The following is a 14,973-nucleotide window of genomic DNA, read 5'->3' as shown; positions in this document are numbered from 1 at the left end:
TCTGCGCTCTGTTGTAGTAGGCGGCATTATGACGTCATCGGTGTGTGGCGTGCGTCGGCCCGGCGGCGGAAAATGAACTCGGAAGAGCGGGAGGATTTTAGCTGCCGACAAGGGAGTTGATGGAAGTAGAGTCTGCGTAGAGTTGGAAAGTTTGTCTTTATCATCGTTTCGTAGGAGTGGGGAACGACCGTCTCCTTGAGAGCTCGCCGGAGGTGAGCAAACATCTGGTTGAAGATGTTAATCGCTTGGAAAAGAGCCGCGTCCGAGTGGGCCATTGCGTGGATATGTGTGGAGCGTCTGGATCCCAGCTGATCAGAAGCGCGGCGTCTGGAGGAGAAGGGTTCTATGTGGATGTGGTGGTGAAGGAGATATGTCGTTGGTACTGCTGGATCTAGTCGTGGGCGGTATGTTGCCAAGGAACGTGGATCACGGAGCACGGGCGGGAGATAGGCGTTTGCGATGCAAGCGTGTCGTAGGTTGCGTGAGAACTGAGACGAACGGGAGAGAAAGGGATTAGACACGCTTATATAGGTGTGCACGGATGATTGAATTAGTAAGGCACAGGTGATTGAATTTAGTAAGAGAGAGGGCCGTGGTCTTGTTCCTGAACCTTTGTTATAATAATAACTCCATTCCAGTTGATGACCTCTTGAAGCTGGTTAAGATATTGCTGTTTGGCAATATCTTAACCAAACAGTGGCTACTTTGTATTATTTTTTTATTATTATAAGTATTTTGGTTTCTTTAACACTTTTTTGTTTACTACACAATTCCGTATGTGTTATTTCATAGTTTTGATGTATTCAGTATTGTTCTATAGTGTAGAAAATAGTAAGAATTAAGAAAAAACTTTTGAATGAGTAAGTGTGTCCAAACTTGTAACTGGTAAATGTAGTCTTATTCTTATTCAAATCAACTGAATTACTCTACAGTCTTTTCAAATACAAACTGCCAGCTGTATGTCCTGGTTGGGAATCAATGGGCTTCTGAATTGTCTTTTGTTGACAACTAACACAATAATCCTCTTACACAATTTTGAGATTACCTACCTATGCTAATATCAATATTTCCCTTATTATTGAAATTGTAAACAAAGTTGATTTGTCTGTATAATTCATTTATTTAACAAGTCAGTTAAGTGATGGAGGTGATACTGTGTATTAATTAACAACAATGAATATGGGAGACCTCCAGTTTGTCTTAATTGTCAAGGTTTATAAGGTTTTTTTCGGTTCACACAACTCATATAAATCTGTTTACACTGCTGAATCACTGTATAATCATCAAAAAATGGAACTTCTGTCAGGCCCTGAACTGCTGCTTTTGATATTGACATTAATTTTGTGCCTTCATACTGAAACACACACAGTGTAGTTTGTAGGGCTATTTATATGTAATAAATTGTAGTATAAACATGCTATAGGTGTCTTTATTTAACAAATAAGATGGTTGTGAATGACAGGAGAAACTCTGTCTCTTAAAATTGAAGATTCCACTGTATAAATGCCAAAATGTGAGCAAAACCACTTAATGTCAATATACTGTACAGCTCCATGGCTGTAGTCTGCTCACTGTGGTATAGGAATGTTATACTACAGATATAGATAAGGGTAATATTAAGCCACTTGAACAACCAATGGTCCTTGCTCAATGTCCAACAACTCCTTCACCTGGTTTGTCTCCACTCGGAGATGTTTATGGGAGATTGAGAATAAATGACTCACAAACTTGCACAGACACACATCTGGAAAGGACCCAGCTGTAGAGGATTTGCTTTTGATGCCCTCTTAACAGCCCTTTACACAGGAACCACAGCACTGTGTGATAATAATGAACAGCTGATAAAAATGGGCCAAGGGCTCTCAGTAAAAGATGAGCAGGGAACAAGATGTGCTTTTCTTTAGGTCTTCCTGGAACTGTGGATGACAGGCTGAACTTAAGTTTTTGTTGTTGATCATAAAAACTATACACATCCTACAGACAGTTTAAATCCAATACACAAACATCTTCCATTCTGTGTGTTCAGAATTATACATCAATGTTATTGTTACAATGGTTTAATTTGGTTAATAATAATGATAATAAACTCTCTCTCTTCCTATGTGAAGCCATACAAAGCTGGTTACATATTATGGTTGAATTTAAACATCCATAGAAAACAAACTAATATTCATAAAAAGAAATAGGATGAAAAATGAATTATTTTCATAAGTGATGTTTTTAATGACGGTAAAATAATGTTATATAATAGACCAATTTAAACCTGTTGTAAAACATCACAGTACCGTGGAAATATTAATCATACAAGTAGGTACAATACATACTGTAGGTCGCTAGATTGGAAAAACTTGGATTAGCAACAAGATGGTGATAAATAAATGGAATCAAGTGAAATAAGTGACATACTGGAATATACTTTGGTGGAGATTTGATCTTCATTTCATTAAAGTTTAATTATTTTAATTATCGTGTAGATTTAGGATTATACAAGTTAGAGGAGGAGAGGAGAATTTGAAAAACAATGACTGTGATAAAAATGATATTTGTCCTCCAATGAGGGGTGATGGAGGTGGGTTTAAACCAGATAAGTGAATAAGTAAATAAATTAATAAACAGGACCAGTTTAAAAATAAAATAAGGAAAAATTACTAATCAAATTAAATACATTCAGTTAAATAAAAACACAGGTCATGTCAAGTCATTTGACTCAATTCAAATCAAGTTTAAAACTTGAAATTTAAAATCTAATACAATTAATCAAGTGTAATCAGGATAAGCTCTCTGATGTATATACATATCATATACATGTATATATTCATATACATGGACCAAAACAGCTGCACTGAGACCCTTTGTTGAAGTGGTCTTAGGCTGGTCCCAGATGAATTCTGGAGCAGTCCATTTTGGTGGGAACATGATCTGACTGGGGCTGCAACTAACATATTTCATTATCAATTCATCTGTTGATTATTTTCTTAACTCATTAGTGTTGCATTTTGTTGCGCTTGAATTTTTTTCTGTGTGAAAAACACTGAACCATCAGGAAAGCACAAATTTATTAACTCATTAACTGATTCGGTGAAGAGAAAACTAACTATAGATTTGGAAACGCCCCAACTCTCTTTTAATGGCTGCATTTTGACCTCTGGCCAGAACTTCTCACATAACAGTTCCTCAACCTATTACTCTAGTTCCTCGATCTGCCAAAGAAAGCCACTCCTATGAACCTGCCAGTTGCACAGTGCTGTGAGCAGGATTTGAACTTGTGCTGGGAAACCAAATTGGATTTCAAGTCCAACACCTTAACCTCTTGGCCATCACAGCTCCTTTCCTGTACAATATTTAAATAGCTCTGTTTTCTCATTAATGCAATGAACAAAATCAGTTGCCTGCTAGTTCCATACACTCTTCAATTCATTATTTGATTGATTAGACAGTTGGACTACGGTATAAGCCACAAACCTTGAACTTCTCATTTAACAGTTCCTCAACCTATTACTTTAGTTCCTCTACAAAACGAAGCCATCTGCATGATTCTGACCTCTGCACAGCGCTGTGAGCAGGATTTGAACCTACGCGGGGAGACCCCATTGGATTTCAAGTCCAACGCCTTAACCACTCGGCCATCACAGCTCTTTTCTTGGTGAGTATTTAAATATCTCTTTCTTCTCATTGATACAATCAATCATTGATTGGTTGCCCGGTACAAAGAATCATGTGATTAATTAGACAGCTTGACTACAGTAAGTCACAAGCCTAGCGTAATGCTACCGGAGTCCAGCAACATTCTCTAATTATAGTAAGAGGAAAGAGAAAGAATGTGTATGTGCTTGTGTTGAAGGATTAATTTATGTGCTTTGGTTGGGAATACTGGCATTTAATCTACTTGTTTTTCAGCTTGGTTTGAATTAAACATCTGGTACATATTGTGAAGACCTTCTACATGTGGTAGAAATCAATAAGCCCCTTAGTGTTAGAATTTTGTGTGTGAATTTTGGTACCTGAGTGATTGTGTAATTTTTTTTCTGGTACTGCTCTGGCCCAATCGTGTCTGTGCATGCCTGTGTATGTCATTCATATTCTCTGTAGCTTGAGCAGCTCCTCACAGGAACAAGCCAAGACCTTTTACACTTAAACCAGCAGTTTCTGATCAAAGAAAACTTTAGCATTTCATCCGCCACTGAAGGTTGTTACAACGCCCCAACATGCAGACCAGCAGGAGTTTTTTAGCCTCAGTGATTTGCTTTTGGCTTGTGATTTCAGGAGCTCGGACAAGCGCAGTGGGCAACATGGAGGGAGATGCAGCTGCTTCTGAGGTGAGACATGCATGGCAAAGGATTTAGGTTGTATATTAGTAGGATAATACATAATCCACTGTCTGTCTTTTGTCCTTCACTGGGAAATTGCACCATAAATCAGGTCCTGCTACTCTGATACTGCATGTGTCTGTGTTTGTCTGTATTGTGCAGGAACATACTGACAAAAAACAAAAAAAAAATCAGTTGACTTCATACAGTAGGAACAATAGTGATAAGTGGTTCCTATTGTTGGAAATGGGAGATAGAAAAAAGTGCATTTATAAGTAAATTTAAACTACATAATATGTAAAAAATGGTTAAATTTACACAGACGATATATTTGTACTGCACTAGAGGATATTGTTTTGCAGCAGGAATACATTAAAGCATTTTTAATATATGAATGCATTACATACAATATGTATAATAGTGTTCAACACATTTTAAATGTAAATTTAGATTCAACTCCAGGTTTAAATGAACATTCACAGTTTCCACTTTCTGTTCAGTGTAATTCACTGAGCTGTCCTCGATTCTTTTCAGAAACCCATCCGCCAGTCCCAGTCTTTGTGTGCTGGTGAACAGGAATATGTTCACAAGAGGAAACAAGTAGTTCTTGAGTCACTCAACAGCCTGAGAATCAACTGTACTACAACAGTAAGAAACACCTCAGGAAAGATTTCTTCCTGTGTTTGTTTTGTTCTTTTTTCTTTCTTTCTTTCTGAACATGTACATTATGTGTTGGCCTCTCCATACATAACACCAATGTTTGTGTCCCCCATAACCTCAATGAGCACTGTTTCAAGTCTTCTAATGACTGTTGTTTTAGGCACTCACAGGAACAGAGTAGTTCAGCACTGCATCGTCATGTCATAATACACACATAAAACATGGAATTTGGCATTTTGACAGTAATCAAATATCTGCACTGCTGAAGCTGCATTGTTTATCAAGTTGAAACCTGTGAATAGTCAGCTTCAAGTTTAGCAGATACAACTGATACTAATGTTGCCAGTAGCAATTTTAAATTGAGGTCTTGCCTACATTATAAATTGTAGAAATCACATATTTTCCAGATGGCTGTTGTTAGATAACTAATACTCTGGTTACTTATCTAAAAGATTGGTGTTGTATATGATTATATATGATATAATTTCATAAAAAGCATAAATGATATTTAAGCATTGCTGGTTTAACCTGTTAGGGAGCCCCAGAGAAAAAAATCCCCTGATTAGTGATTAGCTGGTGAAAAAAGTTCCAGCTAATGAGCCTTATATTTTTTTAGTAGCTGATGGAATCCAAACAAGAACTAAAACAAGAGTGAATATTGGACTCTGACTGCAAACAGGCTGATAAGACAGTCTAAATATAAACAGTAAAAAACTGAGACTAATGCAAACAATAAATAAAAATAATAAAAATTAAATAATAAACCCAGTAACAATAAGAAATAACATGGGTATGAGGTGATATATACATTTATAAACATAATTAAAAAATTGAAAATTGTCAAAAAGAAACAATGGAACTTTAAAGCTGGTGGTGCTTGGCATGGAACAGAAATTCTCACTGACATTTACCAATGAAATCCCTTATAATGACCTCACATAATGTAAATAGCGTTAAAAACCCTATCAAACATAAAATGATATTACACCAACTCCAAAAGATGAAGAGGATATAGCCTTCCCACAGGAGACTCACTTAAATCAAACTGAACATGAAAATTTAGGTAAATTGACATCAGCCCAAGTTTTCCACTCATCACATAAATCATCAAGGAGAGGAATAGCAATCTTAATATGGCTCCACTATGTGTTTCAAGTAGAAAAGGCGTCTTCTGATAAAGAAGGGAGATATGTTGTAGTGATTGGGAAAATTGATAAACTAAATGGTCTCTTTGATATATGTGTATAAACCCTAGAAAAAGGGTTGGATTTAATAAAAAGTGGTGGATATAATAACTTCCCAAAGTCAAGGAATCACAATAGTTGCAGGAGATTTTAACCTTATCAAAAAGTTGGAAACCTGGAACTTAAGATAAAGAACCTAGAACAAGTTCATAAAGCAAAGGGTGGACCCTCAGTTATGGCAGAACTAAAGGAAATAACAAAGAACTGAGATGGCTTGTTAACTGAGAGAGTAGAATGAGCTCTGACCTTCACTAAACAAAAATATGATGATGGAGGGACAAAATCACTAAAGATACTCTCTTATAAACTGAGAAAACAACAAACAAAATCAAATATTGTCTTTATTAAGAATAATGCTATGCTAACAGGTAAACAGGAGATTGCAGAAGAGTTTGCTGAGTATTACTAAGTTATATAGTTCAGATAAAGAAGAAAATCAAACTCAGAGATTATTTGCAATGTTTAAATCTGCCACATGTGAGTGATGCACAGGGTCAAAGCCTCACCGCACCAATTACTATTAAGAGATATTAAAAGTTATTCAGGGACTAAAGCCAGACAAGAGCCCAGGCAGTGATGACTTCACTGGGGAATTCTATAAGGACTTTATGTATCAAACCATTGTCAGTGAGTATCAGGAAAAATAAGTTGCAGGTATGCAGCATAAACTAGTGTTATATGCAGATATCATCCTATACTCAACAAAACTAGTGAAAACAGTGAATATAGCACCGTATCAGGTTATAAACTGAATACGCAAAAATCTCTACAGAGCTAAAAAATGAATAATGGAAATGGGATACAGAAAAAGTGAAATACTTATAAAAATATAAATCTAACTATGATAAACTAGAAACCAGAATTAAACAAGATTTTAATAGATGGACTTTAGTCCCTTTGTCATTACTGGGAAGGATTGACACTGTACTCCCCAGATTCTTATTTCTATTTAAGGCATTACCTTTGTATGTCAGTCCAACTACATTTAGGTGTTAAGATCGAATGCTACTTAAATTTAATGGGACAACAAAAAGTCAAGGGTCAAAATGAAAACACTTAAATTGGGCAAAAGGAATGGTGGGCCCACTGTCCCCAATTTGTTAGAGTTATGCAAACTGAATGATGACATACAGGCAAAATAGAGGTCCATAGAGCTATCCCCATGTAAAGACATGGGTAAACTAATATAATGACTTGGAAAATAGTCAAAACAAAAGATAACAAATGGTTTTGAAATATTCTCACATCATAGAATAAAGTCAGGGGGGACCTAAAGATTCATAATGAAAATGAAATAATGAAAAATAATAAATACAAATTTTAAATGGTCATGAGATCTTCTAATCAAAAGCCAGGCTAAAGAGGTAGTTTTTAAATTTACAGTTAAAGATATCAACACTTTTATCTTTCATCTCTCCAACCAGGATTCAGTTCCTCACATCGCTCTATTGGCATCAGGTGGGGGTCAGAGGGCAGCCGTGGCTCTGATGGGTTCCCTCTATCAGATGGAACAGGATAGACTGCTGGACACTCTGCTCTACCTGGGAGGAGTTTCTGGGTCAACATGGTAACCACACTTACACACATCAACTCAAGTTTGTGTATGACTGAGAGTTGAATGGACTGACAGACCAGAACACAGCAAAACTGAGGTTGCAGTGATCAGGATGAGTGAGATTATCCAATTGTATATATATATTTCCATGTGGAATTCATGTACTGCAAATTGTTTCTTCTCCCTGCTGAAGTGTTTGAATAAGACTGACAAAATGGGTGTATTATCACACTAACATTTCCCTGGATGAGCTTTCAATTCTCTAATATGATTTCGCTTGACCTATGTCTATTTGTCTGTGTTCCTCTGCCCTTTCTCAGGTCCATGTCCTCCCTGTACAGTGACCCTCAGTGGAGCGCTAACATGGACAGAGCAGTGTCCAGGCTGTCAGGTCCTGGGGTGGAGCTGGAGGAGGCTCTGGCCTGGCTGACTGAGAGGTCCCAGGAGGAGCACTTCTCTCTCACTGATGTCTGGGGGGTCATGACCTCTGCTGGCATCATGAAACAGGTACCAGGACAAAGACATGCTTTTACTTCTCATCTTTCCTATTTGACAACACAATACAATCTGTTTTAAAGAGTTTAATGCACTACTTAAGAGAAATATCTCATCCATCAGATGGACCTACGGCGTCTGTCAGACGAGGCCAGCAGAAACGCCACCAACCCTTACCCCATATACACCGCCATAGAGAAGCACTGCTTTTCAGATGGGCCAATAGAAGGTAGACAAACACATATGCATGTCAGGCCTTAGATGAGTTATTGACTTGTATTAAGTGTAAAATAGACTCTGTGTCTCTCAGGGAAATGGTTTGAGGTGAGCCCTCATGAGGCTGGTTTCACAGAGTTGGGTGTATTCGTTGAAACTTCTCTCCTGGGAAGCAGATTTGAGAGCGGAGAGCTGCTAGAAAAGAAGCCAGAGATGGACATGGTCAAACTACAAGGTGTGTGTTCACAGGCTGAGCAAATATGAAGTCTTCTTTCAGTCAGCTATGTTCAAAGGAGAGCCATAAGAATTATTAACAAATCTAATCATCACCAACCCTACTAATGCTCTGGTTACAGGTAATCAAATTTTGCTACTAAGTGCAGTCTTAAAGCTGCATTGATCAACATTTTTAGATTGACAATAATTCAAATAACTTGTGATATGAAAGGGGTCACTTGTAGTGACATACCAATAGAGAATTATCACTAACTCTGCAGTGTCTCTCAACTCAACTGAGCATTTTATCCTTCTGTAGCTCATTGTTTGTCTTTACGCCCCACAAACTGAGTTCTTATCAACCTCATTTCCAGCAGCAGCAGGCAGCTGTTTTCAGCAAAAAGGTTCTGATAAAGCCTCTGTATGCTGCCTGCCCCAGCAGACAAAGTAGTGACTAGCAGGTCAACATAGTTGAGCGTTTAGCAGCTGAAGAGTCACATTTTTGTGGACACCAAAATACTGGACTTACGTTCATCATGTGGACAGAAACATGATAGTAAGAATGTTAATTTTGCTCCATATCTGTTGGATGTGTAAATAAGTAACTCCTTGTTAACACATCGCCATAACAACTTTACAAGGTGATAAAGTGTCAGTATTGCATTTTCAGCTTCTTCCACTTCCCCCAAGTGGCCCCATCAAAAAAAGCAGCTTTAACAACGTGTATGATGGGTGAATTTATACTTTTCAGCCATTCATTCATCATTATGTGACTATTTGAACTAAAAGATTGAAATAAAGATAATGAAGATCAAACAAGTTCAGTCAAAATCTAAGTGATTGAGGCTGACAAGGTTCAATTTAATAGTACAATGAGTGCATTTTCACTACTGCATATAACACAAAATAGCCAAGTCAAGTCAATTTTATTTATATAGCACCAAATAATAATCTCAGGGTACTTTTCATATAGAGCAGGTCTAGACTCTTAACAGTACTATGCAATGATCCAAAACATACTGTATCTACAGATATAGATAGCATTGTTGATCAATACCTGCGACTTTATGACATCTATTTTTGCTAAAACCTCATGTGTTGCAATTGTGCAGGTGTTCTAGGTTGTGCATTGGCCCATGAGGAGACTGTCAGAGAGTTCGTCCCTCCCTGGCTGAACGGTAATCATAATTTGACAATTTCATTTATATTAGATGTAATTTTATAAGCTACATGGTGAATCTCTTATTGAGGGGGAAGAGACACAGCTTTATGCTGGTGTTTATTCCCTGCTTTACAACATGATTCAATAAAACATGTGTGAGTAAGATGTGTCATCTTACACTTTTGCTGTGTGTGTGTGTTTTAGTGCCTGGGCATATAGACGGTGCTGCTGAAGAGTACCTACGTGTGTTCAATGCCCTTGATAAACTCATAGCCCTGACCAGAAGCACAATTAAGGATCCTCCTGCTCTGTCTGACCTGGACAAGCTGCAGAAAGTACTAGAAGGTAGTGGTGATGATGATAATCCTGCTCCACTGTCTTCTTACTAGTTTAACTCATTAAATCCAATTGTTTTGGTAGCTGTGAGCTAGTTTGTGAGGTTGCATCTACTGATACCCAGAAAGGAATACCATCAATGTTCAATTTTCCTCCCAATACAACTTTTTTTTTTGGTCTGCGATGAAATAATGACTCAGCAAATGTCTGATTGAAAATGTCACATTGCCCAGTAGATTCTTATCTTTTCCAGACAAGGTAAATCATAATGAATCTGCTTTGCTGGAGTCAAAGAGTTCGGAGGAAAGAAAAAGTCTTTTTCAGCAGTGGAGTCTGGAGCTGCTGATGGCTGTAGAGACCTGGAGCCAAAGTCTGGAGGATGGACCTTTCAAAACACATGGTCAGTATATGGCAGATAAATAGCCAGACTAATCAATATTGAAGACACACAGATCCATTGTATTTAAAGGGAATGTAAATACGTCTGTGTATTTCATTTCAATGTGTTTTCCCCAGTCTCTGTGCTTACTAAGCAAATCATTCCCCTGATTCTGAAATGGGAGTGGGGAACAACCAGAAACTTCCTCTACCAATACCAAGGTGAGAAGACAGATCTCTGCAGCAATTATCTAAACTGACAGACAAAGTTATCAATTAGCTGGTGAACATAGTGGTGTGTTTAGCAGCTAAAGAGCCAGATATTTCCTTCAGGAGTTGGTGGAGAGCAAGACAGAGCTAAAAGGAGAACGAACATTGGACTTACATTCAGAAACATGAATCCAAATGAACGCTAATGTTGATCTGTGTCTGCGGGATATGTGTTTTTTTGTGTTTCCCACCAGAATCGTTCCTTTCAGGAAAAAACCTTAACAAAACCCATCAATGTGAATTTGTGAATTTTAGACGATTATGGGACTTAAATGCAAACTATCTGTTAAAGATAGACAAAAGGGAAAGAAAATCATTGAATTGAACATTTCTGTTGCCGTGCAGATTCCACTGTTCCACTGTGCCTCCGTTCTGAAGAAAGATTCCACCTGGTAGATGCCGGGCTGCTGATCAATGTAGCCTATCCTTCATTTCTGGGAGACAAGAGAGATATCGACCTCATCATCGCACCAGAGTACAGCGCTGGAAACATTTTCGAGGTACTGTAAGGTGTGTGTGTGTGTGTTTGAGTGCTTTGGTCTACCTAAACCCTGGACTCAAACAAACTGACTGTTTTTGGTCATTTTTTTCATGCTGTCCCAAAAGTAAATCCCACTGACTCTGATCACGTGGCCATTAAAAGTGGTGTGAAGTGAAAGTGTGCATCGCACTATAGCAAGAGAGATACTCTGTATATGCAGGAGTTTGGCTGGTGTTTGTAAGGAATTTAACAGTTTGTCTGCTCTACTGTAATTCCCATTAATGTTAGCTTGATTAGCAAGCTGGAGCTCATAAAATCTGCTTGCAACAGTTGTAATTTCAGCTGACAAAATTGTCAGATTTTATCAACCCTTGTCTTAAACTGAGGTCCAAATAATTGCAAATAATTTCTATGCAAAGTCTGCCACCATTATCTTTATAAACTGCATGTCTGGTGTGTGACAATGGTCTATTGACTGAAGAATTAATACCATATATGGGCCTTTGACTGCAAGTCAATCAAATCAAAGTTATGTTGCAAGAAATAATGAAATATTGACCCACTGTTTAACATAGTGAGTAATTTTATTATGGAGGGTAGTAGTTCTTTTATTGGACTTCATGCAACTGAATCAAAAGTTCATTTCAGATACTTGGTGCTGCATGTGCAAAACCCTGATAATTACCACTTTAACCTAGGGGTGCAACGGATCACAAAACTCATGAGATAAAAGAGAGGGAGATAAAACTTTGTTTTCCATTTATTCTGTAAAACACTTACAGCAAGGAACTTTTGCTCATGGTCTTAAATGAAAACAACATTCAAGATGTCCAATGGTTAAATAAAATCTTAAAATATATAAAATATTCAATATTCAATCGTTAAATTAAATTGGAATAAGAGGCATGATACCTTCCTCTTTTAAACATGGTAGTGAATGAAATTTCATCAAAACTTGATGATAACTTACAAACATGAACACACATCTTGTCCTGCAGCTTAGTTTGTTGAACGAGCCACTAAACAAACATTCACCGGGGAAAAGTGCACCACTAACGTCAGTTAGCAGCTGGATAGCTAATTAGCTGCTCAGCTGCAGCACATTAAACAGCATGTAAATACCTGTAGATATCACTTCAGACCTGTTAGATGCTGGTTTGGTTGTTGCTCTTCAAAATCCCTGTTAGCAACACGCTGTCTGTCCATGACTTGTACTTACAGCAATTTGTTTACTTTGTCTTAAATGAGACATTAAATTTTGCAATCGATCCGCAGTTCATATGCGTGCCGAACTGTGGGCGGCAATCTGTACGGATCACAGATCAACTACAGCACCACTACTTTAACCACAGTGCTTCAACCTCATGACAAAAGTAAAGCAAACTTTACATTAACAATAAGCCAAATTCTGGATTGTGGAGACATGTTTAAACAAAATATTTAGTTAATTTCTACTCAAATGCATATGTTACATACTGTAATTTCAATGTTTAGTCTTACCTTCCTTCCTATTCATGGCTGTGAATCTCTTTTGAACCATGGAACCATTCTCCTGGTTGATTAAAAGTTGAAATTTTGTTGCGTATTTTGATTCATGGGAGCCCTTCAGATCAGGCCTCATGCATCCATGTATTCTGATTGACTGTGTCTGCAAATGTGGATGGGGAACCCTTGCTAATAAGGCATTCTTTATAAAGAATGTATAACTATGGTCTTTATTAACAATGAGTAAAACATTTATAAATGTTTTAGTACAATGTTTGCTAATAAAAAGAACTTTTGAGATGCAAGGTCATGAAAATTCCACTTTTTTGCTAGCTGTTCAACCACTTACTCTCTGAAAAAGAGCTACAGAGCATCTGGAGCAAAATAAACTTCGTAGCAGCCTATTCACATTTGCAAACTCAGGCTTATTAAAGAGTGAAACTCCTGACCATTTATTAATGACGTGTTCCCTTTCTAATGAATTCTCTTTTTAATGAAGGCTCACTTGTTATATTTAGAGGTCTGGACCTGGGTACACCAATACCAAATGTAACACACAAACTTCCTGGTACTAGTTTGATTCCAGAGTACAGAAACTGTGAAACCTGAGAGGCTGAAACAATGTTAACCCTCTGTTCTCTCCACAGACTCTGACTCTTGCCAGAGACTATGCAGCCAAGGTGAAGAAACCTTTCCCAGAGATAGGTGATAAAATCCTGGAGGAGAGAGAGTGGCCGAACGACTGCTACGTGTTTGAGGGAAAAGAGAAGGAGCCCACTATCATTTACATGCCGCTCTTCAACAGACAGAACTGCCAAGGTCTGTTACACACAGATATACATATTTGTTTGGTGCTCTTTTCAGTAGCAGAGTTGTGACAAAAAGTCATTTTCAATTAAAAGGGGCAGAAACAAAGAGGAACCATGATTTTTGGCCTACAAGTTAACCAACTAGCAAACTTAAACTTCAGTAGGTATGTTTATTTACCTGGAAATTTCTGAAATTTCCCAAAGATATTTTTTCTTCCTTTTAATAATAAAAAGATATCAACTATAAATTTGAAACACTTTATTTTTAACTGCAAAAAGGGATGAATGAAGGTCTCAGATTAAGAATTTAAGAATTTCTGGAAGCATTTTACCACAAGAAGAAGCTCTGAAGATCAACATCTGTTTAAGCCCCGACTTTTATCAAATATCATTCATAAGCAGTGAGGTGCATTTGTAGAAAAAAAAGCAGTTCCAGATGGATTGAGTTTATGCCCCTGGACAAATCAAATACTTTTAAAACTAATTTTCATACTTCAGTTCAGCTCTGCTCTAGTATTTTAGTGAGGTGTCAAGGGGAAGGAAGGAAACACGTGATTGGAGCCTAAATGGATCTTCATTGTTCTACAGATGCAGAAGAGTTCAAAGCAAAGATGGAGGAGTTTTCCACCTTCCAGCGTCCCTTCAACCAGGAAAAGATTGAGTTTGTGTTGGAGACAGCGAAAACAAACATGAAGAAGAACAAGGAAACTCTGCTGAGGGAGATTAACAAGGCTGCTCTCCGCCGACAGAACAAGGTAGTGATGGGTCTAAGTTGGGGGGGGGGTATTAATAATCACAGATCATCTTAAAGCACTGCCAATGTAGGTCAAACCTGAATCTCCAATCTGTTATCTGTAATCTGTGAGCTCACTGTGTGTGGTTGTGTGTCAGAGGAAACAGTCTGTGTGAAAGGAGATGGATGAAGGAACTTGGATTCAGTAACAGGAGTTTATGTAATATCTGTGTTTCAGTGTGTGTGTATGTGTGTGCTCTTCTGAGACAGAGGGAGAAATGTGGATGGCTGATAAGTACATGGATAAATAATTGACTTATCAAGAATCTAACACATCCTCCTCTCTTTCCTTTTCCCCTCTAGGTCGCCTCTGCTGCCCCAGACCGCTGATTCTTGTCTTTTCGGTTTGGTGTGAACAAAAAGTTGTGGTTCCACAGTAATTAGAAGTCAGATACTGACTTCAGTGTAAATGAGTGTAACCTCTCAGAAAGACTCATTTACAAGAGGAAGAGAAAACACGGCATAACATGACCCATAATGAATCATGTAATGTAATTGCATATAATGATGTCTGTTGAAATACTGTTGTATTAAATCTTTTGACTAACAGTAGAAATAAATGTCAA

At 37.7% G+C, this 14,973-nt stretch overlaps 1 protein-coding gene and 2 non-coding genes across 4 annotated transcripts in view; 1 reads left to right on the top strand and 2 right to left on the bottom strand.

Moving 5' to 3' along the window:
- Positions 1-14,973, top strand: part of LOC137201132 (cytosolic phospholipase A2 gamma-like) — an 18,660-nt gene extending 3,687 nt beyond the window's left edge. For both annotated transcript variants that reach the window (XM_067616032.1, XM_067616031.1), the window contains exons 2-16: positions 3,505-3,643; positions 4,264-4,316; positions 4,842-4,955; positions 7,636-7,778; positions 8,087-8,273; positions 8,385-8,490; positions 8,572-8,712; positions 9,806-9,871; positions 10,060-10,200; positions 10,445-10,591; positions 10,708-10,791; positions 11,185-11,339; positions 13,453-13,624; positions 14,203-14,369; positions 14,711-14,973. In XM_067616032.1, coding sequence (XP_067472133.1) covers positions 4,290-4,316; positions 4,842-4,955; positions 7,636-7,778; positions 8,087-8,273; positions 8,385-8,490; positions 8,572-8,712; positions 9,806-9,871; positions 10,060-10,200; positions 10,445-10,591; positions 10,708-10,791; positions 11,185-11,339; positions 13,453-13,624; positions 14,203-14,369; positions 14,711-14,737 — 1,677 coding nt within the window. In that variant the 5' untranslated portion in view covers positions 3,505-3,643; positions 4,264-4,289 and the 3' untranslated portion in view covers positions 14,738-14,973. The remainder of the gene's footprint in view (positions 1-3,504; positions 3,644-4,263; positions 4,317-4,841; positions 4,956-7,635; positions 7,779-8,086; positions 8,274-8,384; positions 8,491-8,571; positions 8,713-9,805; positions 9,872-10,059; positions 10,201-10,444; positions 10,592-10,707; positions 10,792-11,184; positions 11,340-13,452; positions 13,625-14,202; positions 14,370-14,710) is intronic.
- Positions 3,243-3,324, bottom strand: trnas-uga (transfer RNA serine (anticodon UGA)). The gene has a single exon. It is a non-coding gene; the product is annotated as a tRNA-Ser (tRNA).
- On the bottom strand, positions 3,552-3,633 carry trnas-uga (transfer RNA serine (anticodon UGA)). Its single transcript has one exon. It is a non-coding gene; the product is annotated as a tRNA-Ser (tRNA).

Source organism: Thunnus thynnus, chromosome 17, assembly GCF_963924715.1.
Source record: "Thunnus thynnus chromosome 17, fThuThy2.1, whole genome shotgun sequence".
Classification (NCBI taxonomy): Eukaryota; Metazoa; Chordata; class Actinopteri; order Scombriformes; family Scombridae; genus Thunnus; species Thunnus thynnus.
Note: the sequence above shows the minus strand (reverse complement) of the source record. Positions and strands in the feature narration are given on the sequence as shown.